Consider the following 27,639-nt stretch of genomic DNA (forward strand, 5'->3'; position numbering starts at 1 on the left):
CACACTTTCACTTCAAACACTATTTTGATAACGCCTGGAAGAAATCAATACAGCAAGGGTAGGGAACAGGAGCATGGTGGCACAGAGCCAAAAGAGAACCACGCGACACAAAAGCAAAGACCCAGGGAACGTTTGAGTGCGCCCAGGCTTGAGAGAGGCGGGCATATTCTGGGTCATACGGAAAAGGAGGGGGAGGGCCAGGGTAGAGGGGTGAGTTGCAGAACGGAGCAGGTTGAGCTGTCAATCAGATCTAGAAATAGAAAAGCATCTGCAAACTGCATCTCAACACTCACAGCAATAATCCCACGGCACTGTTATTCAGAGCGTATCCCCGCAACCAGGCACCAACACCAGCTACAGAGACTCGCTGATACTCGGACGTTGGAAAAGCAGAGCCGGCAAGGCGTCTGGCAGTCCAGACCACTCTCCTGCAAGCTGTGTAGCAACTCTTGGCAACCCTGCCACACTACAGACAATACCAAAGGATCAACCAGCATGGGAACAAAGCTTGCTGAGGCCAGTAGTAAGGTGGGGGGCCTTGTTAACCAGGCCCAGGTAAGATCTTCCTGTTCTGAAACTGATTACATGCATGTTTTCAGTTCAAGCTGTAGGCCCTCAAGTCAGCCCTCTGCTGATGAAAACCACAACAATTGGACAGATGATGTTCTCTCTTTTAAAATGCAGATGTATTCAAACACTCAAAACACATCTGCTTGCTCAGAATCCAGCAGCTTTGAATGTGTTGATGTGGCATTGGAAACCACAGATGAAGTAAACCGAGGCTTAAAGACTGTGCCCAAAAGACAAATCCAACTGAAGAGACGGGACACAGCAGAGGCGCATGCCAGACAGAACAACAATCAAACCCTTCAGGTCGTAAACACACCTGTGCGTGCCCGGGACATATTTCAGCGTCAACATAGCACCCCTGCAGCTTTTAACCAGGAGTCCCATATGGCTGATCAATGGTCAGTACAGGCTGAGCGAAAGCAAAGGCTTCAGAAGTCATTTTCCCTGGATGAAACATCCAGCAAAACCCAGATGGCTTCCTGCATCATAACAAATGTCCTATCAAAAAAAATGCAACATGAACAGAATCTTCGCACCTTGGATGTTTCTGATAAAGCTTTTGCTTCTATCAAAGTGAACAACAGGCCTACTACCACTGAGGAATGCATCTATTTGTCTGGCAAGGATTTGTATGCTGAAACTACCAAACTTAATCAAAGCGCAACTCTTAAGAGGGAGGCCCAGAGAGAGTGCAGCCCTGCTCAAAAGCACTGCAGTGTTAACTCCAAAACACAACCCAAGCTGCTGAGCAAACGTGGCTTCAATCCTCTTTTAAGCGCAACTGGCAGGTCTGAAGCTCAAGGCAGTGGCACTGAAATAACCGACCCTTCAGAGAATGAGAAAGCAGAGAAGTTGAGCCCAAGAGAGGAGGTGTTGCGGCTGCCTAACCTGAGCCCTGGAGGGAAGCTATCCTGTCACTCAGCAAAGGGCAGAGCATGGAATTCGAGTGCAGCAACAAATGTAGCCATCAGCACACAGGCCTCTGTGAAAACCACACCTGAAGAATGCCATACAGGGCAAGGAATCCATAAACAACACAATGTGACCCTAACCAATGTGCTGGAAAAGCAGGAGCAACAGGCTGGCACCATGGAAAGTATACTCAGTCCTACTAATGTTGCATGCCTAATCTCTGATTTGGAAGCAAAAGCAGTGGATAACACAATCCCGCAAGCTGATGAGAGCAGTGTTGGAAAGGAGCAAGAGAGTTATAGAGAGGAAGTCAAGTCACCAGGAATGTCTGCAATCCTAGGTATGCAAAGCCAAGGCAAATTGAAAGCCATGGCCCCAGTGCATGTAATAAGAGACATGAGAAGCCTAGTGAAAAACACATACAACATGTCCTTCAAAGGCACAGGGGAATCAGCCAATGGAATAGATGGGACCTCTCCTTTGTTTCAGCCATCAGTACACAATTTAAGCAACAACAAGGGTGAAGTTAAGGGAAAGGGATACAGACCAGAAGAAAAACCCCGGGTACGGAAAGTCACTCAACCTCTTTCAGTGGACAGAAGGAGGGATCACTCTGCACCAAGAGGATGCTCGACTAAGGTAATGCCTCCTGTGGAATCAAATGACAAAAGTCATACTGTTGGATTTACAAAGGTCAGCCCAATTAGTATAACCAAGGCAAACAGTTGTGCCTTGTCAAAGCCCTCAGAGACACAGGATAGCCAAGTTGGCACGAGTAAACCTGATGTTGTAGTCAGCGATACAAACTTGAAACCAACAAACAGGACAGACCTGGCACTGCAAGTTAAAGAGGAGGCCTCTACTGACAAGCCTACAAAAGGAGACTTGAACAAGGCAAAGTATGAGATGACCATCAGCTCTGACAAACTTGTCCCAGTAGCTTTGCAATATTGTCCACTCACAGCAAGTTCTGAGCAACAGGACTATGGCAAGATAATCAGTGATGGCCTCCAGACCCCATGCCTTCCTCCCAGGTCACAGAGTTCAGTGGGCCCTCTGTTTGTAACGGTTGCTTCAACAACCATGGTTCCCTCATATTATTACAAACCCAATCCGCTGGGTTACCAGACAATCTCTCCTCAAATTGGAGCCGTTCATGGTTATGTTCAAGGGCCTGTCATGTTTCGAACACCTCTTTACAACCAGCCCCCTGCATCAAACAGTCATATTCCCCTACTGAAATCCCTCTCTGAGGATGGAAAAACGTTAGTCCAGCCAACAGATGACTCAACCAGTCAAGCTCAGAACGGGGAAGCAGGGCTGAAAATATGTTCTCCAAAAAGCCAACACAACACAATCTTTGTTGCTCCCACGAGTGCAGAGGCCAGGCTTGGGAGTACGGGTGTGCTGTGTCCAGAAGCAGGAGGAAGTGTCGCAGCAGGACAAACCCCCCGCCAACTGTTGCTCGACCCGGAAAGCGGCTGCTATTTCTATGTGGACGTGCCTCAGCTACCACAGCGCAAGATGCTGTTTGATCCAGAAACTTGCCAGTATGTTGAGGTCCTACTGCCACAGCAGACGCTTCCCAGTGCCGTTTTGCCCACACCCTGTGCCATACCCTTTGCCTCTCTTCACATCCCACCCATGTACACCCCACAGTGCTTACCTTACGTACGGTCACATCCTCAGGTGCTCCCACCACCAGGGCCATGAAACCTGACGGGGCCTATAGACTGTAGAAGACAATAAGTCATGATCATCAGGGTCAGATTACCCAGTGCCAATTAAGTGCTGGAAAGGAGCTGTTTATAAGATTCTGGATAAGTGAAACATGTTGACCATCTGCTGCCCTGGACTCAAGGCATCAAAGCTGAAAGCATATTCAGTTAGCACTGCATTCAACACTTCTTACTTCGTAAAGGCTACCTCTGGACTTGGCAACTGACATGGGTGAGACTGATTATATCTGTTGAAATGTTATAAGATGCATATGCATTCACACATTCAGGCTACATAAACAGAGCTGGGGCATTGAAGGGAGAGGGGCTCAGATCACCTCTGGTATGAGCAATTGAGACTCACCAAGGGACCGGAGTGTCTTGAGCTTGTTTAGAAGGAATGACAAAGGTCACGATTTTGTTATTGTAAATTGTATTTATATTTACTAAATGGCAGTTTGAGCAAAACCATGGCTCTGCTTCATGTAAACAATGGCTTAGTTAAGCATTTCATGACAACACTTTATTTTTTTACATTTGTAAACTTAAACAGAATTTTAGTGTCTTATCCTGTATCTTTTAAGAATTGGTAACACTTTATTTAAGTACCAATTCTCACTATTAACCAGCAAGCCTATTACTAGCCTATTGGCTGTTTATAAAGCATATATAAATGCTTAACTCTGCATGACCATATATAAGATCCCTTAATGCTACCCCATACCTAAATTTAACAACAACCTTACCTTACTGATTATTAGTATTATTAATAAGCAACAAAATGAGGCAAAAGTCATAGTTAATTGTTAGTTAATAATGAGAATTGGACTTTAAAATAAAGCATGACCAAAAATTGGATGTGAACTGGTTTCAAAATCAATTTGCCCCAAAAATGTTCATTGTTCTCCTACTGACACCTGACACTTGTTTATGAGAGACCTTTGCTTTAATCCACAGAGCCGTTATCTGAGATTCAGGATGGCTTATTGACTATATATAACTGATACGATTGGCGCATGACCAAATGTTCTGGTGTCAGATGTGAACACAGCGAGAGGATGGATGAGAATACATAGATATTTCCTTAAAAATCAATAAAGATGATTAAACAGGGCCGAACCTTCGGGAAGATTTTTTTTAGGCCAAACACTGCAGTAAATCAGCCTCTGGGCTGTATGGAATCACATGATGTTTCCACTACATAATGTTTTAGTTCCCATGTTTGTTCCCGCATTACTGTTTGTTGTTAAAACATTTAATGAAGAATGAATTGGTTATCCTTTACAATAAGGTTCAGTCATTTAAAATTAGTTAATTTGTTAGTTATCATAACCTTGACAATGAACAGTACTTTTGCAGCATTTACTAATCATGGTTCATATTAATTTTTACATATCCATACATTTCTAACACTTAAATATTTAAGATGTATAAATTAAATTTTGTAATATGAATTCACAATGAACAATTCTAATAAATATGATAAATAATTCATTTCTAAATAAAATGAACCTAGGTTAATAAATGCTGCAAAATTGTTAATTGTTAGTTCATAATACTGATGTTTTTCTAACCTTTTGAACCTTTTTGTAATGTGCACAGACAAAAATGTTTTAGACAGACAGGAAGACATTATGTAGAAGCACGTCTTTGTCAAAACTGAATGTCCACATGATCATTTGTTCTAAGGCTCTTATGGAATACATAATACACTTTTAGTATTTATAAACATTATTAATTACAATAATATGTATATAAATTTTGATTTCTGTGTATTTTAAATATGTAATTTTTCACTATTTTCTGAAGCTAAACATTTCTGAACACATTTTGTTTAGTGTTAATCACTTGCATCTTTTGTACACGATCAAGAGGTAATAAAAAACAAACAAAAAAACTGAACTTCGTTTTCTTTTGAAGTAATTTCAATAAAACACCCAATGCTTTATAATCAAATCAAATCTTACACTTGGTTTGATGTTAAAATAACAGAGACCCTTTGTTTTCAAACTGTTCATTCAAGTTTTCCTTTAAATATATGCACCCATTCTCTATTTTTCTAGTTTGTTTTAGATGCAAAATTGAAGAAACAAATCAAAAATCTTGACGGCAAAATCGGTGCTCAGCTTTGAAAAAGGTTCAGGTTCACCCAAACAGCATACATTATATTAAACCAAGTCAAATAAAAATATGGCTATATTTTGGTGCAGACCATTTCAACTGGAGCATCAATCACACCTTCCTTTATTTTTATGTCCTCCTCCTCCTCCTCATATTTGCGACATGATGTCTTAAAGCCTCGGAAAGTGGGACAGATTGGCAGGTAGCGCAGACAGCCCAGCTTCCGGACCTGCCTCATCCCAATTGGAAAGTCATATGTATCTGTTTTTACTGTTCCTGCTCCTGAATAATTCTCAGCCGCCCATTCTACGAGACCTCGCTCTTTTCTAGTGCCTGCACACAAAATGTAGAAATGATGAATGCAGAATGGCATGTGCCATGCTATTTATCCAATGCATTTGTATATTTGTGTAAGTAACGCTTTTACATACCTGGAATTGTGTTATCAAGTACAAATGCTATGAATCCCCCTACAAACATCTCTGTTGTCAGGAGCACTGTGATGATTTGGTCCAGCTCTGCTACACCTGTTAAAATCAATCAAAATGTGTGTATTCACAGTAATAGGTGACGACAGCCACAGCATTCTTACTGCAAAACAAAATATATCAGAAAACACTGTTTGGCATATCAACCTGTTTTAATGCTGCCTGGATGAGTGTCCAGGTAATTAGGCAACATGAGGCCAAAAAACATGGAGAAACCCAGAACAAAAAGATTTCTGGAGGAGTTCAGATCCACACTTTGTAGGTTTGACAGTCCAACAGCTGTAATCATACCTGTGTACAAATTAAAAGCACAACAAACAAGTTTAAACTACACAAAATACATATACACTACAGTTCTGAAGTTTGGGGTTACGAAGATTTTTTTAAACGTTTTTGTAAGAAGTCTCTTGAGCTCACCAAGGCTGCATTTATTTAATCAAAAATATAGTTTTCTCGTTTAAAATATTTTAAAATGTAATTTTTTACGATGGCAAAGCTAAATTTTCAGCAGCCATTACCCCAGTCTTCAGTGTCTCATGATCCTTCAGAAATCATTAATAATAATAATTTCTTCTTATTAATAATGAAAACAGTTATTCTTCTCAATATTTTTGTGGAAACCATAATGCATTATATTATGAATAGAAAGTTCAAAAGAACAGCATTTATTAGAAACAGAATTCTATCCAGCGTTATTTTAGTATAATTGAGTTTTAGTTTTAGAATCATTAGTTTTTGTTAATATTTTGATTAGATTTTTATTTTTATTTTCTACTTTCATTTGAATTTTAGTTACAGTTTTATTAATTTTGTTGTGTGTTTTTTTCATTCTTATTTTTAGTTGTTTTTAAACAAGTTTATATAGCTTTTCTTAATTTTTTTTAGTTTTAGTTATTTTAGTGCATCAAGTTAACTGAGAAATGGATATGAAAAATGATGCCTTGCTGAAATAAAATAGGTTTGTTTTTTCTATTGTATTTTATTCATAAAAACCCTGAATCTGTCACGTTTGATCAATTGAATTCATCTTTGCTGAATAAAAGCTTTAATTTCTTTAAAAAAATAAATAAAAAATGTTGTAGGTTTGAAATACAAAATTCATTCATGGCATGCTGTTGACTTGGATGGAGCAAATTTGCAGTTACTACAGAGTTTCTGGGCTCTTTACTGACACTCTGTGGACAAAGCATCTGCAAAAGCAAACAGATCCAACAAGCTTGTTACCAAACAAGGTGCAGAACATCCCTCCGAGGACAGGGTCGGGTAAGGAGGCAAAAAGGGCGGTAAACTTCCCAATAGTTCCCAATAACAGCATTATGCCTGCTCCGTACTGTATCACCCTCCTACTTCCCACCTGCAGGAGAAATCAAGACACCAGGGAAACCACAGTTTGTCATTCGACACAAAGCAGATTTACAAAATGAATGGTGTCAGTGGAAACAAAGCAACTGAGGAGACAAGAGGAGAGTTATGAATAGTGTATCTGTATGCTCCTGCTATCCGCTCAACTCCCTGAGGGACTCTGATCAGAAGTCACAAATACAGATATTAAAACTGCATTTACTGAATGCTTTCTAATATACACTAGAATTATAAGGAGCCTAAGAGCTCCCACTACCTCACCTTGGTGATGCCAAGCACTCCTATGTTAGGACTGGAAGAGGTCGATCCATTTCCTGTACCCAGCAGCCCCGCTATGATACAGCACACTCCCTCTGTAAAGATCCCCCTAGGAAAGAAAACAGATAATAAAGTAATACTAAAACCGTTCTGTACATAAATGACCAAGTCTCTCTTCCCTATGCAGAGTGTAGGTGCTACACACAGCCAGGATTAGCACAATGTTTAAAGGACTTCACCACTGTTTACTCGGGTTAATTGCTTTGTTGTTTAGGACAAATAGTATCTATCCTACTTCCTCTGGGAAGAGTTTCTCCAAATAACTGTTTGCATATAAACACAGAGGGTCATGTCACATGTGTTGATGCAATCATTATTGTGATGTCACAACGTTCCGGCTGTTATTGCCACTCCATTTGAACCCTTTAAAGCATAAAGCATATAACTTCTAAGGCCTCTAAATTATAAGAAACCTGTTGTACACAATATACCTCACTCCCTCTGATTTATGATTTTAAAAATGTCCCCCTTCGTGTTATGGTACATGTGTCTTTTTGCTGTGCACTTAACAGATTTTTATGAAGTAAACAAAATAATAACTTTTATATTGTTAGCAATATTCCAAGAAGAACACTTACTGGACTGAAGCAACTTACATTTAATTATCCATACATCATATTTTAGATATTTTAGATTTTTTTTTTTCCAGAAACGTTTATTTTGACATCTCCCAATCGTCTCTCTCTCATCTCTCTCAAACCACAATAAAAACTTTAATTGCATCAGAATTTCATCTTGCCATATAAATATCAGCAACCATACTAAACCGCATATTTTTCCTCAATTTGGGCCTCTGAATAAAATTGGTTTTTCCCTACTCTAATTGTGAGCTCCATATTTTTTGATATCATAGTATATGAGCCACAAAAGACTGATGTATCAAACACATACATATATAAAAAAAAATACTTTTAATTACATTTAAAATTATTTTATTTAAAAAAATGGAAAATCTGATTCCACATGATATGATCATGTCATAATCATGTGGTTTTCTACTGTTTATTGTCCTTACCTATTGATAGCATGAACAGGAGGAGGTGGAGCTCCAGAGAGACGAGCGCAGGCATAATAGTCTCCAATAGACTCAACAATACCAGCTAGAGTGGCACTAAACATTCCTAGCACTCCTGCTAACGTCACTGTGGGTAAACCCCACTGACCTGTGACACACACAAAATCTGAGTTCAGCCATTAACCCACCAATATTCTTCCCTCTAATCACACTTCTAATCATTTTGCTGTGAAAAAAGTAAAGTCTTAGATTAGATATTAGCCACAAGTGTCATTTTCTGATAAAGAAGCTGTTATAAATCATAGGTGTGCGATACAGGAAGCAAGCAAGGTCCTTACATGGATAGGGGAAACGAAACCATGGCGCCTGGGTCATAATATCGCCCCGGGCGTCAGTGCGAGCCTTGTAGCCGTACTTATTTGGGTCGTTCGGCAGCACATCCGTCAGGGTGAGAATGTAGCAAACCAACCATACCACCATGATTGCCATGATGATCTACTGAAATCAGGATAATCGATTACTAAAGACAAAATGTTTGAAAGTGAGCATTTCAACCTGAAAATGCACTGATAACATGTGCCACATGGGGTAATGTGAACTTTGTTCAAAGTCTTATCAGGAAGTTTAATTAAATGCGATAAATACTGTTTATTGCTTAACTCTATGGTTTATGATATTGTCTAAATGCAAAGAGCTGGGTGTTGAATATTAGTTCGTACTGGAAACATCTTGAATATCTGCATATGTGTGATGTGGCAGCCTTTTTGTTTGGAGTAGCTTGGGAAAGGACAGGCCCAGTTTCTTAGATACTGAGCGAACAACACAATGAGGAAGACACACCTGGAATGACAAAACACACAGATGTTTTAAAGCAAAAACAAGCTAGAGCTAAACAAAATGTATTTAATGAGCTGAAGGACTCACAGCAGAGACAGGCCCCATTGACTGCCTGCCCGGTCTCCTGCCGTCTGGAAGACAGACAAGCCAATAAGGGACACTGTGGGAGTGACCGTCAGGGGTCCGATTGAATTAAGCAGGATCCCAGGGATTCCAGCAAACCCTATGACCACCTCAATCAGGCTGGAGATAATGATAGCGCCCTGAATCTACAAAGAATTGACACACGCACAGATCAGAACACAGGATTTATGAAGGCATTGATGAATGTTTCAGTCTTTGGATATTGGTCACGCACCTCTCGCATTCGTGGTTGCCAAATATGAGAAGTGTTGAGAGGAAGAGACCAATCTCCGTAAATCTCCTCTGTGAAACCCAAAACCAAGGTTAAGCATTAACTTAGACACAGATCTGACCTGCACAATGTGGAATGTAAACAGATTCTCATTAGACAATACCTTCAAGATAGAAGAAGGGCTAATTCGCACAAAATACAAAACTGTGTAATAGTTTTTATATAATTGTGATTCTTCTTGCTTTTCAAGGAGAGTGCTATACACGGTGTTAAATTAAAAGCTGTTCAACTTAAAAACATGTCATGAGATGTGCAGTCTTTTCCACTCTACTGCCCAGCCTACAGTATAGTTCAAAAGTTTGGGGTCTGTAAGATTTCTGAATGTTTTTGAAGTAAGTCCCTAAAGCTCACCTGGGTTAATCCTTCAGAAATCATTCTAATATGTTCCACATGGACCACAAAAGCAGTCATAAGGGTCAATTTTTTTGAAATTGAGAATTATACATCATCTGAAAGCTGAATAAATAAGCTTTCCATTGATGTATGTTTTGTTAGGACAATATTTGGCCAATATTTGAAAATCTGGAATCTGAGGGTGTACAAAAATCTAAATATTGAGAGATTCACCTTTAAAGTTGTCCAAAAAGTCCTTAGCAATGCATATTACTAATCAGAAATTAAGTTTTGATATATTTACAGTAGGAAATTTATTAAATATCTTCATGGAACATGATTTTCAATTAATATCCTAATGATTTTTGGCATAAAAGAAAAATCGATCATTTTGACCCATGCAGTGTATTGTTGGCTATTGCTACAAATATACCAGTGCTACTTATGACTGGTTTTGTGGTCCAGGGTCACATACACTAATTTGCTGAAACATTTCTTATAATTATTAATGTTTAAAACAGTTGAATATTTTTGTGGAAACAGTTTTTCGTTTTTTTTTTCTGGATTATTTGATGAATGGAAAGAACAGCATTTATTTAATAGAAATCTTTAGTGACATTATAAATGTCTTTTCTGTCATTTTTTTTATCAATTTAAAGCATCCTTCCTGAAAACCAAAAAATAAGAAAATAGGCAAAACTCTAAGTGACCACAGAGATAGGGTTTTGGAACAATAGTTTACATGTGCATAATGACTGATGCTTTTTTAGCATCTCATGCTTCGGTTTTGCTTTGTTTTTTAAGATGGCATATTAAAATATCTAAAAGCACCTTCGGTATCAATTTGTTTTAGTCTTACTGCTTTGGAGGTTTTGGGTCTAATTCGAGATTTGTTGCAGGGAGCTTTGTAAACAATGTTTCAGTAACCACAGCTAGTTAAGTTAGTCTAGTTAGACCGGGGCTATATTACAGAAACATCCTAAATTAGAATATTATCAAATCTGTTTAGTAACAATGGTAATTTCACTTAAAGCTACAGTCCGTAACTTTTGCCCCTGGTGTTACGGAAGAACATTGTAGCCGGAGCTACTTCTCTCTGTTCATGTCTGTGACGAATCACGCAAATACCGGGCTACTCCGCAGCGGTACCTTTTTTTATTTTTTATTTTTTATTGAATGCTTGAAAAAACTATAACAATTGTCATCATTGTCAAATCATAACAATACAACAACAGTCCAGGGTCACTCAGTCTTTCAGTCCAAAGGAAGTGCCAAGTCCTTTAGCAAAGCCATTGTTCTTATTGCTTTTAAGTTCGTAGAGAACTCAGATTCAAAATACATTTTCATTTTAAGTTTGAATATTAAAAAAAGAGGTTTGCATTTAGAAAATTTACATTTATGAATATGATATTTAGCTAACAGAAAATAAGGTTTATGAAATAAGTATCACCTTTTTTTCACATTCATGAAAGCCAAAAATGACATTTTAGGATTCACATAACATTTGATGAAGTCAAGAATGTCACACCAAAATGATGTTGTGTAAGAGCAATTCTTGTAAAGAAGTTTCATTGTTTTCTAAACAGAAAGAACAGTTGGTATTAATATCATTCTTAACCCCCGGTTTCACAGACAAGGCTTAAACCTAATCCTAGACTAAAATGTAAGTCTGAGCTGTTTCAACTTATATAAACTTGCACTGACTGATCTTAAAATATATCAGTGCCATTGTTTTGTCATGTTTATAAAAATTACTTGAATGTCCTTATTGAACTATGGCCTAATCCTGACTTTGTCAAAGCCCTGTCTGTGAAACCGGGCCTAAATCTTTTATGAGAGAGCACTTATCCGGGTAAATTCTATGAATCAACTTAAATGCAATTTCTCTCATTTTGTTAGTAATTAAATATTTGTGAGGTAATGGCCAAACTTTCTTCCAGGGAAAGTTTACTTACTAAATGGTTCACTTACTAAACCATTCCAGTAAGAGATTACATAAGCCACAGGAATAGACTCCATCTGAAACAAAACTCTAATTTTCTTATTGTTTTTTGACTTGGATGACGAAAGGCACTGTTTTCCAATAAATGTTTTACAAAGATCCACTGAGTGACATGAGATTAGAAAAGAAAGAGCTCTAAAAAGCATGAGAAGTCGATGTGGCACTGCATCAGCAACAACTGCAAACTCTTTCGGACTAACAGGAATTCCACACTTAGCTAAAAACTCAGAGTAATTACAGATTGAACTATTCTGATTGAAAAATTGAGATTACCATTTTTAAACCAAGATTAGATACGAGTGAGGTGTAAAATTGTGTTTAAAAATGAGGGACCAAGCTAATAACATTTGCCTATGAAAAAAGATCATTTGACAGGGATTTTCATGATGTTATAGTTACAGATTAATAAGAAATTTAAACCACCTAGTTTGGAAAAAACAACATTTAGGGATCAGATTCCATATAGATGAGGGCTTATTGATACAGTTTTTTATCCAATTTATTTTAAAGGTGTTGTTTAAAATGGTGAAATCAAGAAAGTTTAAACCCCCTTTCTCAATTGTGTCCATAAATACAGATTTTCTAATAAAATGAGTTTTATTCTTCCAAACAAAGTTGAGAAGCATTGTATCAATTTTTTTAAGAATGGCAGTGTCAACATTCAAAGAGAGAGCAGCATATATGTTAACCTTGACAAACCTTCAGCTTTGGCTAGTAAGATTCTTCCCTTCAACGAGAGATCATCACGTTGGAGCCACATATTAAATTTTTTCTGAGTACTCTCAATTAATGGATCAAAATTTAAGGAGCATCTTTCTAATTCAGTTTTTGTTATAATAACACCTAAATAAGATACTTGATCTTTGATTTGAATATTACACATGTCTGACAAATGACATTCTTTGATGGACAACAGTTCACACTTTGAGAGGTTCAAGAACAGGCCTGATGCTTTGGAGAATGGCTGGATATACTTTAATGCTAAAGGAACTTGATTAGCATCTTGCAAAAAAGAGTGGTATCTGTTTGTCAGCAATAGAGACACCATGAAGACCACTATTAGAAATAAAGAAGCGAATATCTGGGAAACTAGTAAAAATAAATAAGGGGATAATGGACACCCTTGCCTAATACCACGTGACAAGTCAAATCTAGGAGAAGTACCATATTTTAATTTAATTGTGCTACTACAGTTGTAATATAGAGTATAATATAAATATAAATTTATGTTCAACTGAATCAAAAGCTTTATAACAATCCAGGAAAAGAACAAAACTATTATGTTCCAGCAAATCACTATAATCCAATAAGTCTAAAACTAATCTAATATTATTCATTATAAATCAGTCCCTCATAAATCCAGACTTAATAAATCCTTAACATAATTAACCGAGTCTAGAAATGAGGACGTTGTCTGCTCTGAATACCTTCAACTATAAAGATTCTTATAAAAATTGCCACTGTAGTTTGCTATTTCCTTTGGATCTTTAACAATTTTGCCATCAACACAAAATTGTTCAATTGTTGAGAGGGTAAAATTACACTTTTCTAGCTTAAAAAAATATGCGGAATTGAGTGTTCCAACTTTTCTTAAATAAACACCTGTCTCAAACTTAAAAAGCTCCCAATTGATACCAAAATAATTTTGAATTGTGGCTGCTTTCCAATAGCTAGCAATTAATTCTTTAATTCTATCCTTTACATCTGGTAATTCTAACAGTGAACTGTTAAGTTTCCACAAAGAAGCTCTGCATTGGCCTGTTACATAATCTGCCATTAAAGGGGTATTAATAAAGATAGTTTTGTGGTCGGTCAACGGGGTACATGCTGACATTCAGATCAAAATTTGACATACATTTTTATATGAGCCAATAATCAATACGAGATTGTCTTGAACCAATTTTATTGGCCCAAGTAAACTCTAAATTGTTAGGGAATCTCTCTCTCCAAATGCCCACCAATTCAAACTTGTCTATTAGGTCTAATAGTGCAGGACTAGAACAAGCGGTCCTTTTTGGAGGATATCTGTCCAAAGAATTATTAAATGACACATTAAAGTCTCCTCCTAGAATGAAAAATGCATTAGGAAATTTATTAGACCAATATGTAAGCTTCTCATCTAATTTGTTTAAAAAAAAATCATTATCCAAAGAATTATTGTATCCATATATATTTCCGAGAATTACAGTTTGTTGGTTAAGTGAAATTACTAATAAATGAAAATGACCTAAGCTGATTCTGACCCTAATATATCCCCACCAACTTTGTTTCTCAAAATGCTTACACCAGCTGAGTGTTCGGTGCCACGTGAACTCCAAATATCGTTACCCCACTGAGATTTCCACCATTTGTAATCATCAATAGTCGAATGCATTCCTGAAGAAAACAGAAATCTGATTTGTGTTTTTTAGCATACAAAAAAAAGAGCTTTTCGTTTGACACTATCCCTGAGGCCCCTGGCATTAAAGGATATTAAAGACAATGACATGAACCACGATCAATGCAGGTACATCTAAAAAAATTAGAATATCGTAAAAAAGGTCAATATTTTTTGTCACTCATTTCAGAAAGTGAAAGCCATATATTATATAGATTCATTAAACAGAGTGAAATATTTCAAGCCTTTATTTCTTGAAAGTTTGATGATTATGGCCTACAAATAACGAAAACCCAAAATTCAGTGTCTCAGAAAATTAGAATATTACATAAGATCAATAAAAAAGGATATTTTAAACAGAAATGTCAGGCTTCTGAAAAGTATGTTCATTTCTATGCACTCAATACTTGGTTGGGCCTCCTTTTGCATGAATTACTGCATCAATGCGGCGTGGCATGGAGACAATCAACCTGTGGCACTGCTCAGGTGTAATGGAAGCCTAGGTTGCTTTGATAGCGGCCTTCAGGTCATCTGCATTGTTGGGTCTGGTGTCTCTCATCTTCCTCTTGACGTTCAGGCCAGGAGAGTTTGCTGGCCAATCAAGCACAGTAACACCATGGTCATCGAACCAGCTTTTGGTACCTTTGTCAGTGTGGGCAGGTGCCAAGTCCTGCTGGAAAATGAAATCAGCATCTCCATAAAGCTTTTCAGAAGAAGGAAGCATGAAGTGCTCGAAAATTTCCTGGTAGATGGCTGCATTGACTGTGGACTTCAGAAAACACAGTGGACCAACACCAGCAGATGACATGGCAGCCCAAATCATCACTGACTGTGGAAACTTCACACTGGACTTCAAGCAACATGGATTCTGTGCCTCTCCACTCTTCCTCCAGACTCTGGGACCTTGATTTCCAAATTAAATGCAAAATTTACTTTCATCTGAAAAGAGGACTTTGGACCACTGAGCAACAGTCCAGTTCTTTTTCTCTTTAGCCCAGGTAAGACGCTTCTGACGATGTTTCTGTTTCAGAAGTGGCTTGGTAGCTCTTTTCCTGAAGACGTCTGAGCGTGGTGACTCTTGATGCACTGACTCCAGCTTCAGTCCACTCCTTGTGAAGCTCTCCCAAGTGTTTGAATCTGCTTTGCTTGACAGTATTCTCAAGCTTGCGGTCATCCCTGTTGCTTGTGCACCTTTTCCTACCCAAATTCTTCCTTCCAGTCAACTTTGCATTTAATATGCTTTGATACAGCACTCCGTGAACCGCCACACCTTTCAGTAATGACCCTTTGTGACTTACCCTCTTTGTGGAGGGCGTCAATGTTCGTCTTCTGGATCATTGCCAAGTCAGCAGTCTTCTCCATTATTGTGGTTTCAAAGAACAAGAGATACCCGTAATTTATTCTGTAGAGATGGTCATTAATTGAAACTCAAATGTAAATATTCTAATATTTTGAGATACTGATTTTTGACTTTCATGAGCTGTAAACTCTAATCATCAAAATGAAAACAAAAAAGTTTCACTTTTTGAAATAAGTTACAAGAAAAAAAAAAACTTTTTCACGATATTCACATTTTTTTGAGATGCACCTGTATAGAAAAGAAACAAGAAAATAAAATAACTAAGTTTGAGTAAATGAGTGAATCAAAAGAGTACACTCGTTCAATCACTATCCTCCGAAAAGAGCAAACAACCACAACAACAGCTCAAACGGGAAGAAAGTGTTCAGATTTAAGTTCAGAGAATAACAAAGACTACGCTTAAACTTCAGCTTTCGAGTAAAGATTTAAGAGCCCAAAGTAAAAGTAAATAATGAACAAAAAAATATATATGTATAAAAATAAATAAAAAGAAAACGTTTTGGCATCTCTCCAAATTCTGTCCGCTGGGGCCGCGACGAAAATAAGACAATTATGCGACGAGAGGATCTTTCCGCAGCAGAACGAGGTCCCAGCCTATGCGCGATGTCAACTCCACGGGGCAGATCTGCAGCGATGCTCGGGGAAACATGGCTGAAAAAGTCGATGATCGTTTGCTTTACGTTCTCTCTTGCTTCCTCTGGAAAACCAGCGGCGCAAAGTTTCTTTGTGCATGGCCTCCATTCTCTGCATGAATCTAATTAGCATGGCATCACTCACTGAAGGACTGTCGGATCAGGTGTATCGGGTAAAAGCGCGAACTCAAACTGTCCAACAACTGCATCCAATTCAGCATTTATAGTTCTCCTTGCATAGCTGTTCATAGCAAGGAAAGTTTCTTCTTCAACACAGCAATTTATAGCAAAAGCACGTGGATTATTATTATTAGTGACTAGCTGGAAAAAGCGCGTCTTCAGTAGAGCTCAAATAGCAAAAATATGCAAAGGGAAAAAATATAATTAAAGGAGGCAACTTAACTCATAATATAAACTGTATCTTCCAGTTAGTTCTGAACATGAACTGTTTTTTTAAAAAAAACGAGCTCATGCAAACCTGTCTTGCTACGACGCCATCTTGGCCACCTTCCCGAACCAGTCTAAATAGTCTTATTATAGGTGTACCGTAGTGATTCAGGATGAGCCAAAAACACGGATTGGAAAATGGATTCATGGTGCTTATTATATAAATTTTGAACATTTTGAACACAAAAAAGTTACGGATTGCAGACCAAATCTTAAAGGTAAACATTCTGCCATCAAACAGCTTACAGTAACCATTGACTTCCATAATAGGAAAAAATTAATAAATAAATAAAAATACTAAGGACTAAACATCAACTGTTTAGTTAGGTTTAGATGAGTGAGATGAGATTAGGTGAGTAAATGATGCCAGAATTTTCATTTGTAAGTGAACTATATCTGTAAGTCAAAAATTAAGCTTAGACGTTTCAGTAATATAGCATCTGAGAAGTTAAGCATAGAAACAGTATCAGACAAAATACAAAAACAAAATGAAAAAAAGAGTATTTGGTTTGTGCAAGATGATGGAATACATCTGAAATGATCTAGTGTGTAACACTGTTTGTACCTTCAGGAGGGCATTTCCATTTGTCCAGCCTCAGAATTGCCTGAGCAGGGATGAGAAAGGCAAAAGCACTTGCCTGGAACAAAGGCAACCTGAATATGGCATAGACAAAATATATACATTGTGAGTACTATTGTGTAATTCAGTAGTAAAATACAGAAATATTATTATCTTATTAATATTACTGAAAAGAGAATGTAATATCAAAGTATTGAATAATATGTTAAAGTAGCATAGACTGTGGGTCATTGTGAGTTCACATGCTAGTTCATTGTGAGTTTACATGATGCCAGGTGCAGAAAGCAAGGGAAGGCCACCAGACATCAAAGAGGATGAAATGACCTCCAGAAAAGGGGAGGCCATATAATTTTAAAAGGGAGATTCAGCAATATTCCACCATTAGATAACGAATCAAAAGGCGTGCAAAATATTGGTGGCGAGCCAAAAAGATATGGCAAGTAAAAAATAGAAAGAACCAAGGTCGATACATTGGTAGAGTGTAAAAAATGAAGCATCTGAACAAACAAAGACCAGAGAGACAGTGGATGTGGCGGCTTCTCTCTCGGCTTTGTTACTTTGTAATAAAGTCTTCCTTTGACACCTGAAACTCTGCTGTTTGAGCCTTTCTTGCTGCACTGACTGCGATCCAGACCAGCAACAACCGCGGCGGGCCACAACAGTACTAATCACATAAATTACTTTCATACCAAAGCACACATTGAATAACTCACCTGACACCAAATGTAGTCTGTATGAGCGTAGTGATCCCCACACAGGTGAAGATGGTGCCTACCAACTGACTGACAGTGTTCTGGTCCTGCCCCACACACATGGCTTCAGCCAATAGGAATGGTACAGCAATAGTTCCACTGAAGCATGTTAGGTAGTGCTGGAGATCCAGAGGTAGAACATACAGATATAGGTTTAGAAGGGATGAGGATGTTGGGAGAGTCAGACTAGGAGAAAGTATGAGAATAGAAGTGTACCTGCAGTCCCAGCAACACACACAGATACCAAGGCGGGACATCCTCGATTCTGTAGATCATATCAAATCCTGCAGGCTGATTCTGACTCCCATCAGACGTCTTGGCAATGTCAGCAGGCATCTCCTGTACCTCTGTACCATCTGCTGGCACAACTCTATCTGAAGATGGGAGCTAATGGACAATATTAAAAAGAATGAGTCTAATGGAGAATTAACACGCACACAAACACACATGATTCATGCATGACAATATTATTTGTGTGCACATCTGTTGAAGAAGTCCATTAAAACGTATTGTAATACAATACATGTTTTACAAGGTTAAATATTAAATCAGTTTATTTAATAAAATACATTTTCATATGCCTGTAAAGCCAGCCATGGAATTTTTATTTATAAAATATAAATAAAATGTATTAAAACCCAAACTTCAAACAATTCTTTTTATAAAATAGTGTGTATACTAAAACAAAAATTTAAATAAAAATAAATTTAAGATAAACAGACCAATTAAAAACACACAGAACAGCACAATACTACAATCGTATAAATAAACATATGTACTGTATATATGTTTATATATATATAAACTTGCATCATTCGATTTTTCATAGAAGCCAAGTTCAAAAGTTGCCAAGTTACTCTCTCATTTAGTATTTATAATTTACTTAATATTTAACTACTAATAATATTTAGATAATGTATCTAACTGCTAAAGACAGCAAACTGACTCTACATAGTAAACACAAGTCTAGGATATTCAATATGAGCAGCCAAACTAAAACAAACTTAAATCTTTCATATTGAATTCTTTTTTCTTTCTTCTAAGAAAATGCTCTAATGCTCAGAAGGATTAAAAGTGCTAAATTAGGCTGTGACTCAGAAAAAGAACAGGGTCTACTTGTACATGTACTAGTTTGGCACTGGCCCTGCTTTTCTGCAGGGTAGACATTTCCTTGATATGCGTGACAAGTTAAGTGCTCAATAAAGTGTTAAACTAGTTTCAAAAGAGATAACATGGATAAAAACATGAACATCACGATTCATCATTAAGTAACCAGACAGTCTAAGTTGTATGTGATTATAAACAACATTATGCAGGTGCTATTCCAAACAAATACTCCACACTGTGCATCAAAGCTTACTGACAACTGAGCTGAAAATAAGCTTTATGTCACCAAAGGGATGGTCAGGACAAACTTTGCTATTTTATATACAGTGGGGGGAAAAAAAGATCCCTTGCTGATTTTGTACGTTTGCCCACTGACAAAGAAATGATCAGTCTATAATTTTAAAGGTAGGTTTATTTGAACAGTGAGAGACAGAATAACAACAACAAAAATCCAGAAAAACACATAAATTGAAAAAAAAAGTTATAAATTGATTTGCATCTTAATGAGTCAAATAAATATTTGATCCCCTATCAATCAGCAAGATTTCTGTCTCCCAGGTGTCTTTTATACAGGTAAGGAGCTGAGATTAGCTGTATAAAAGACATCTGTCCACAGAAGCAATCAATCAGATTCCACTCTCTCCACCATGGCCAAGACCAAAGAGCTGTCCAAGGGTGTCAGGGACACGATTGTAGACCTACACAAGGCTGGAATGGGCTACAAGACCATCTCCAAGAAGCTTGGTGAGAAGGTGACAAAATAACTGTCAATCTCCCTCGGTCTGGGGCTCCATGCAAGATCACCTCATGGAGTTTCAATGATCATGAGAACAGAGAAGAATCAGCCCAGAACTACACGGGAGGATTGTCAATGATCTCAAGGCAGCTGGGACCATAGTCACCAAGAAAACAATTGGTAACACACCATGCCGTGAAGGACTGAAATCCTGCAGCACCCGTAAGGTCCCCTGCTCAAGAAAGCACATGTACAGGCCCGTCTGAAGTTTGCCAAGGATTCAGAGGAGAACTGGGTGAAAGTGTTGTGGTCAGATGAGACCAAAATCCAGCTCTTTGGCATCAACTCAACTCACCGTGTTTGGAGGAGGAGGAATGCTGTGAGAACACCATCCCCACCGTCAGACATGGAGGTGGAAACATTATGCTTCGGGGGTGTTTTTCTGCTAAGGGGACAGGACAACTGCACCGCAATCACAAGGACGATGGACGGGCCATGTCCCGTCAGGGCCAGGGCATTGAAGCCAACCAGAGCATTGAAAATGGGTCGTGGATGGGTTTTCCAGCATGACAATAACCCAAAACACACGGCCAAGGCAACAAAGAAGTGGCTCAAGAAGAAGCACATTAAGGTCCTGGAGTGTGTGTATATATGTGTGTGTGGTCCAAATTGTACATACACTTTACATACACATGCAAAATATTAATTATTTGACTAAGATAAAAGGGATCATACAAAATGCATGCTATTTTTTATTTAGTACAGACCTTAATAAGACATTTCAAGAGAAAATAGTTTAATTTATAAAAATGGCCCCATTTAAAAGTTTACACACACTTGATTCTTAATACTGTGGACCTGAATGATCCACAGCTGTGTTTTGTTTGTTTGTTTGTTTTGTGATAGTTGTTCGAGTCCCTTGTTTGTCCTGAACAGTTAAACTGCCTGCTGTTCTTCAGAAAAATATCAGGTCCCACAAATTACTTGGTTTTCCAGCATTTTTTGCATATTTGAACCCTTTCCAACAACTGTATGATTTTGAGATTGATTTTTTCACACTGAGGACAACTGAGGGACTCATATGCAACTATTACAAAAGCTTCAAACGCTCACTGATGCTGCAGAAACACGATGACCCTGGGGCGTAAACTTCTGAACAGAATGAAGATGTGAACATTTTTCTTATTTTGCCTAAATATCACATTTTTTAATTTAGTATTGCCTTTCAGGGGCTATATAAGATACTTTCATTTTTCCCAGAAGATAAAATAAGTTCAATTTACCCTGATCTTCAAATTCAAAGGGTCTTCACCTCCAGGCTCTTAATGCATCGTGTTTCCTTCTAGAACATCAGTGAGCGTTTGAAATTAAATTCAACTCTTTTTTTGTTATGTGGACTATATATATATAAACATCTTTTCTGTGAACTATATCTTAATCAGGTCAGTACTAAATAAATAATAACCCAGATTGTGTATGATTGTATGTATGCATATACACATACATACAAAATCTGTACATTATACATGAACATGATTTTGTATTAAAATAATTTATCTTGGCTAATTTATTTTGGCCACAAAATAAATCAATAAATCAAACCACATATTTCCAACAAAATAATTGTAAAGAATTGTTCATTTGAACATTTTAAATTACATAAAGAAAGTGACATCATTTCAGTTTTCAGAGAAGCCAAGTTCAAAAGTTGGCAAGTTACCATCTAATTTAGCATTAATAATTGACTACAGATAATGTAGCTAACTGCAAAAGACAGCAAAAGTTAACATAAAAGGTGGTTGAATAAGATAACTGTGAGGGAAAAATTGTAGCACGGAAATAGTTAAGCATTTAAAAAAAAAAAAAAAAGTACAGTGTAACCCAATTTAGTATTTTGAGTAAATGTAAACAAATATAAAATAATGTATAATAAATGATGAGTATCATTGACTGACTCATATCGCCAGAGAGCAAAATTACATAGCAAGCATATATGTCTTATTAAATGTAAAGAAAAATATATTTGCCTACTACTCATAACTTCGTGGTGTATCTTGGGCACTGAGCTAACAATTCTAATAATCTAGCACAATGCTTTGCACCACATATTTGAACATTTGTACACATCCATAAGACAAAGGCCTAAATGTTTTGTTTGCATGGTTCAAATTTGTAAACACTCAAGAAAAGAAGATCTACATTTTCCTCAAAGATAGAGACACAGCAAAATCTAGTAATAAAGAAAACAGCTAACATTTCCTTGATGTCATTACAAATCCACTCTCTCTTTGAGATAAACATCTGCAGTGTGACCCAAATCAGTGTTTTCATTCACAACAATGACTGTACAGATATTTTACCTTAAGCTCCTCTGCAGTTTCTGACTGATTCATTGGCCCTTGAAGGATGTGCGGGGCTCCGTGCTGCTGTCTCCCAGAGGCCACGTGAGACCTGAGACCCGGCTGGACGCAGAGCGCTGGTTTTATGAGAGAGTGAGAGACAGAAGGGGACCAGATTAGACAGGTTAATAATCTGCTCTTGGTCCTGGACTTTACTCCCCCTGCCTGTGCTCATCAAAAGGCCGACAGTGTGAACACAACAGGAGCTGTGTTCATGAAGCAATGGGATGTCTCCTTTGGATGTGAACCACAGGGCCCTTAAAAAACAGAACATGTGGGGTTATTCTTCAGGGCAAAGACTTTTAAACGGTTATCTAATAGACGCTTATCTTAAAGCTTTAAAGTATTCATCTTCTTAAGAAGTGTGTGGTCTATAGTGAAAAAATGTGAAATGCATTGTCATAGCTGTTAAAGAACATCAAAGTTAGGTAAGATAACCCCTCCTGCAGTCCCCGGTGTGTTCGGTAGATGGGCTTCAGTAGATACATAGCTAATAGCTAGCAGTACAAACCTTAGGTGCAAACTTTCCACTGTTCACACCTAGATGTGACATATCTGTGGAGTTTTCTATTCACTTCTGTGACCAGTAGAGGGCGCTACACATCAACTACTGAATCAATTTTAACAGTCTATGGTGTGAACCTGGTGTGAATCTGTGAACTAGAGCCGATATAGATGATCTGCATCTAATATTTTGCCAGACAATGCCAGTAAAACCAGACAGGGTGACCAGGATCTTTGTAGTAACGGCCCAGTGTACATTATCCACTTAGCCTATAACATAAATACCTGATAAATCTATAAATGGAAATTAACACGTTTCTGAGAAAATAGAGATATATTCTGAGATATATTTTTCTGAGTAACTTGTCTAAGAAATTGGTTGCATTTGACCATGAAATAGTGTGACTGACCGATTACAATCGAGTACTCCACAGAACTATGTAATAAATTATAGGACTGGGGCAAAACCAAAAACTTATTGGAACTTATAAGTACCACAGTTATAGTAAAACTACAAAGGCTTTTGAGCAAAATATAAGGCCTTCACAAAATGGTTTGATTTCAGTCCAACAAAAAGTTTACATGAGATTTTAAACATAACATGCTAATAACAACTATACTATTAAAATCGATTTGGTGATTAAAATTGAGCTGTAAGAAAATGAACTGATTAGATGAAAACCTTAAACTTGAAAATGAAAAATATTTAATTGGCAACTAATTTAAATCATTTTGAAGTTTAAGTAGTAAAATTAAAGGTATCCACCTCATTTTTCAACGGCTCTTCATTAGCCGCCGTAATGCAGTAAACGGTCAAACTGTTTGCACTACAAACCAGTGTGTTCATAATTAAGATATTAAGTAAAAATAATGTTAAGACACACCAATTTGTAATATCAAGCAGCAAAATGAGCTGTTTTGTACAGCTAAATATAGCTGGAAGACGCATAAAAATGTACAAATGGCCGCGCCCACTCTTACAGAAGGTAATAAACAAGGTGGATATAGAAATATTTATATACAAAAATATATTAATTATAAAAATGACAAAAACATAAAATTACTAAACAAAATTTTAAATCGAAAAAGGTAATTAAAAATACTAATTGTATATAAATAATACTAAAATAGCACTAATAAAAAGACAAACTATTGCTTTAGTCTGACTGAAAACAAACTTTTAAGCTGACCATGAATGCACTTAATATACTACATTTAATATTTACATATTTTACAGCAGAATGCTGCGACTGACCAGAATGAAGTAGTCAAGAGCGTCATGTAAACATTAGATCCAAACATTGATCCAAAACTAAAACCTCATTGTGTGGCATAACAATGACCTCATCGATTACAAATCTTCACATTCAGAAATATTCTCTATTTCTTTATTTATGCAATTCATCGTCTTCTGAGGAAGTAGGATATCAAGCAGACACACATCTGCATCACGAATGAATGAGACGCAGGCCGGCACACAGGAAAGACAAAGGAAAGGCTGTCTGGAGAAGATTTAAGCAGAAGTCTGGGGGAAATTCTCTTTTCCAGTTTCAATTTTCACAGGCTTGTGCAACAAATCTCTCTCAGAGACCAGCCTAGGATCAGAAGAACACAAGAAAGGAGACACAGAGACGTGATGAGGGGGGAAAGAGGATGCCCAGAGGGACTGACAGGAAACCAGTGACGTAGAGGCACAAACACAGCAATCCCCAGAACACACAGCAATGAAGTACCACATCATTCAGATCATATCTAAATTACCGTCTGAGGCCGCTATGACACATACACACAGATTTGTCTTTAAACAGTCACCTTTATTACCATGTTAACACCTGCTTACATAAAAAATGTTTTGTATTATTACAAAACCATAGAAAAAAGAACAGTTGAACAAAACAATCAATAACTTAAAAAGAATTACAGTATACTCAGGTGTCAGAGATCACACAAATCAGTATTAGACAGACGGTCAACAGCACATTAATTTTTAACTATTAACCTAAATAAACTTCCTGTGTTCAGCTGACAAATGACTCCCACTAGCTTGGCTGTCACGAGTATTCTCGAATACATGCAATAGCATGTTCAAACTAAGGGCATGGTGTACAAAGGTGATGGAGAAAGTTTTATTTTTTTTGTTTGCGTGTGGAGTGCGTTTTACTGGGCCCTCCTGAACATCAGCATCTCTCTGATGTTATCCTCCGCATCTTTAACGCTGCGCTCCAGGTACGTCTTCTTTTGCTGTGGAGAAAACAAAGAGAAAAGACAAAAACAAGTCAGTTATAACTTCAAGTTCGGAAACATCATAAGGCTTTTTCTGTCTGAACACACCCTTTTACACCCCAAACTGCGTGACAGAGCTGTTAAAATTCTTTGTGATAAGATAAGAAGAGGATCATTTTTTGCATCATATTAAAGACGGTCTTAACATGAATTAAACTTTGATTGCTCCGGTTGAGTAAGGTTAAAGGTTTCTGAGTGTCTAAATACAAAAAAACTTGCCTTTTTCAGTCAGATCATTTCTGACTGTTAAAGCAAAGGTGCTGCATGCTAGAGAAAGTGTAGTGGATTGTTACACAACACGTGCCAGGATGTGTAATCAGGCTGACACCTGGTTAGTGGCCGAGATACTCTACAGTTACAGGCCTCTACCTGAAGTCCTCCGATAATGTGTTGCAAAAGAAGTGAGTCAAATGCACAGACACACACACACAGACTCAGAAAACCTTTGCCCCAGGCGATGTGGCACCATCTCAAACACAAGATAAATATAATAAATATATATACATATAACAACCCAAACATATCACATTATATATTCTTGATCCAGTGCAAAGGTTTTTTATACTTTACATCACAATTTCAAGGTCAAGGTTTGAGACGTCACAAAAGAACCAAAAGTGTGCTGGATTGTCCTTCTTTGTGGTTGTAGGTCGAAACATGTGGCTTGTGGGCTGGCATCTCTGTAATGATTAAAGTATAGGCATGTGTTTACATCTGTAACCAAGCATTACTGCATATTAGCTCACTGCTGTCTGGGAACCCCACCCTTCCTCCATCACCCCTCAGTCACACACGACTAGCTAGATTCTCAAAAAACAAGTGATATGACAATAACTTTAAAGTGAAAGTTCACCCAAAAACTCAGATTCTGTATCAATTACTCATCCTTATGGCGTTCCAAACCTGTAAGACTTTGAAACAGAAATTAAGATGTTTCTAATGAGATTATTCAAGAGATTTCTATCCTTTCATTGAAAGTTAATTCCACAAGTGGACAGTTCAATAAGTTCATAAAGAGATTGTAAAAGTAGGTTTTTAGGTGCAGTTACATTTACCAATGTTTGGCAAATTTTCTAAATCCAGTCATTTCAATAGGAATCCACGTGATCTTGAATTTTGTGTGAGAACGAAAGTTCTCTCCACACAGATTTTGCAACTGGTTCTATTTGGTTGCGTGGATTCGCCGAGTTAACCAATGCAAAGCTGCTTGGTTTGAAAGTGACTTCTGTGTTTTGCCTGTGAAAAGGTCAGTTTATTGTCAGTAGTGTAGCGATTTATGAAACACAGCTCACACAAACATCACACCAAGCAGATAACTTTTGGTCGAAAAAAGAGAAAAGTTACTTGTATAGGTAATGTTGATGACCCATTTTTTGTGTTAAGGTATGGTTACATTTGCTGTTTGGCAAATTTTAATGGGTGGAATCCAGTTATTTCAATAGGAATCCGAATGATTTCTCCACACAGATTTTGCAATGTGGATTCACATTGAACAACAGAAAGTTGCTTGGTTTGAAAGTGACTTCAGTGTGAGATGCTTCTTAAATTGGCATGGTATTGATAATACAGACCTTTTTGGCTCTTGAAATGTAGCATTTGTGTCATTAAATTTGTTGATTAAACTGTGCTATTCATATGGAAAATATTTACAATCTCCTTTTTGAAGTGGCTTTGGAGGAATGGATTTTCAATGGAGGGATAGAAATCTCCTAAGTTTCAAAGATGAATTATAGATTTGGAACAATATGAGGGTCAGTGACAATTTAAACTTTTGGTGGCTTAGAATAAAAAAAGAGCAAATTCCTTGTTTCACTGGGTTTTTGAGTGCATTGTAACAGGCACACGTGTTGATTATTGCATGAAAAGAGAGGTATTTGGTTGCGCTTTTATTCATACAAACATATTTTCCATTCAACTACGCCAAATGTGTCACAAATAAGCAAAACAAGGACACGGAATGAGGCGAATATCCGAACTCTGTCCTATAAAATGCAAGAGCCAATTGTTCATTGAAGAGAAGGTTTATTTTTGGAACCTTGTCCGTCTTGTTTACGTACAAAGCTGCTTGTGTATTTTTGAATTTTTGTAAGTGCGTTTGTAGATGCAGATGATACAGGTTATCAACATGCATGCTTGTTTTTAATGAGAGGTTGAGGTCTGATGGTTTTTCACACCATGGCATCTGTTTTGTGATAAGTCTGAATGGCATTAGGAGGAGGGACATTTTCACTGAGCAAGCATGATAAGAGATACGACAACAATTGATATCAGCTTGCCCATACCTCCCCACAGAAAAAAAACTGGTATTTATAGGCAACAGTGCTTGGAAAGGCAGAGAAAAGGTCATGAAAATATTTCAGAGGGCAGAAAA

The 27,639-nt window shown here is 37.4% G+C and overlaps 2 protein-coding genes across 3 annotated transcripts in view; both read right to left on the minus strand.

Annotated features, from left to right (window-relative positions):
• Nucleotides 1-3,632: 3,632 nt before the first annotated feature.
• LOC306856305 (solute carrier family 23 member 1-like) lies at nt 3,633-22,577 on the minus strand. The gene is made up of 14 exons (XM_079395485.1): nt 22,443-22,577; nt 18,456-18,626; nt 18,201-18,358; nt 17,473-17,561; nt 9,700-9,767; nt 9,429-9,610; nt 9,224-9,344; nt 8,843-8,999; nt 8,505-8,652; nt 7,433-7,538; nt 7,034-7,163; nt 5,957-6,100; nt 5,753-5,848; nt 3,633-5,654 (listed from the first exon to the last, which is right to left on the minus strand). The coding sequence occupies exons 1-14, from the start codon at nt 22,473-22,475 to the stop codon at nt 5,395-5,397; spliced, it is 1,863 nt and encodes a 620-aa protein (XP_079251611.1). The 5' UTR covers nt 22,476-22,577; the 3' UTR covers nt 3,633-5,394.
• Nucleotides 22,578-24,780: 2,203 nt separating this feature from the next.
• Nucleotides 24,781-27,639, minus strand: part of LOC306855780 (prefoldin subunit 1) — a 30,505-nt gene continuing 27,646 nt past the window's right edge. The window contains exon 4 of one of the 2 annotated variants that reach the window (XM_079394654.1): nt 24,781-25,226. In XM_079394654.1, coding sequence (XP_079250780.1) covers nt 25,143-25,226 — 84 coding nt within the window. In that variant the 3' untranslated portion in view covers nt 24,781-25,142. The remainder of the gene's footprint in view (nt 25,227-27,639) is intronic. The other variant, XM_079394655.1, reaches the window with a different exon arrangement.

The sequence above is a fragment of the Barbus barbus genome, assembly GCF_936440315.1.
Source record: "Barbus barbus genome assembly, chromosome: 36".
In the NCBI taxonomy this organism is placed as follows: domain Eukaryota; kingdom Metazoa; phylum Chordata; class Actinopteri; order Cypriniformes; family Cyprinidae; genus Barbus; species Barbus barbus.

Excerpts from the sequence above, each read along its gene's own strand:
- LOC306856305 (XM_079395485.1), bottom strand. The coding sequence starts at position 22,475 with ATGAATCAGTCAGAAACTGCAGAGGAGCTTAAG. Across the intron at positions 9,768-17,472 it reads ATGGAAATGCCCTCCTGAAG|AGGAGATTTACGGAGATTGG; the intron begins GTACAAACAGTG and ends TGGGTTTCACAG. Across the intron at positions 9,000-9,223 it reads AGATATTCAAGATGTTTCCA|ATCATCATGGCAATCATGGT; the intron begins GTACGAACTAAT and ends TGATTTCAGTAG.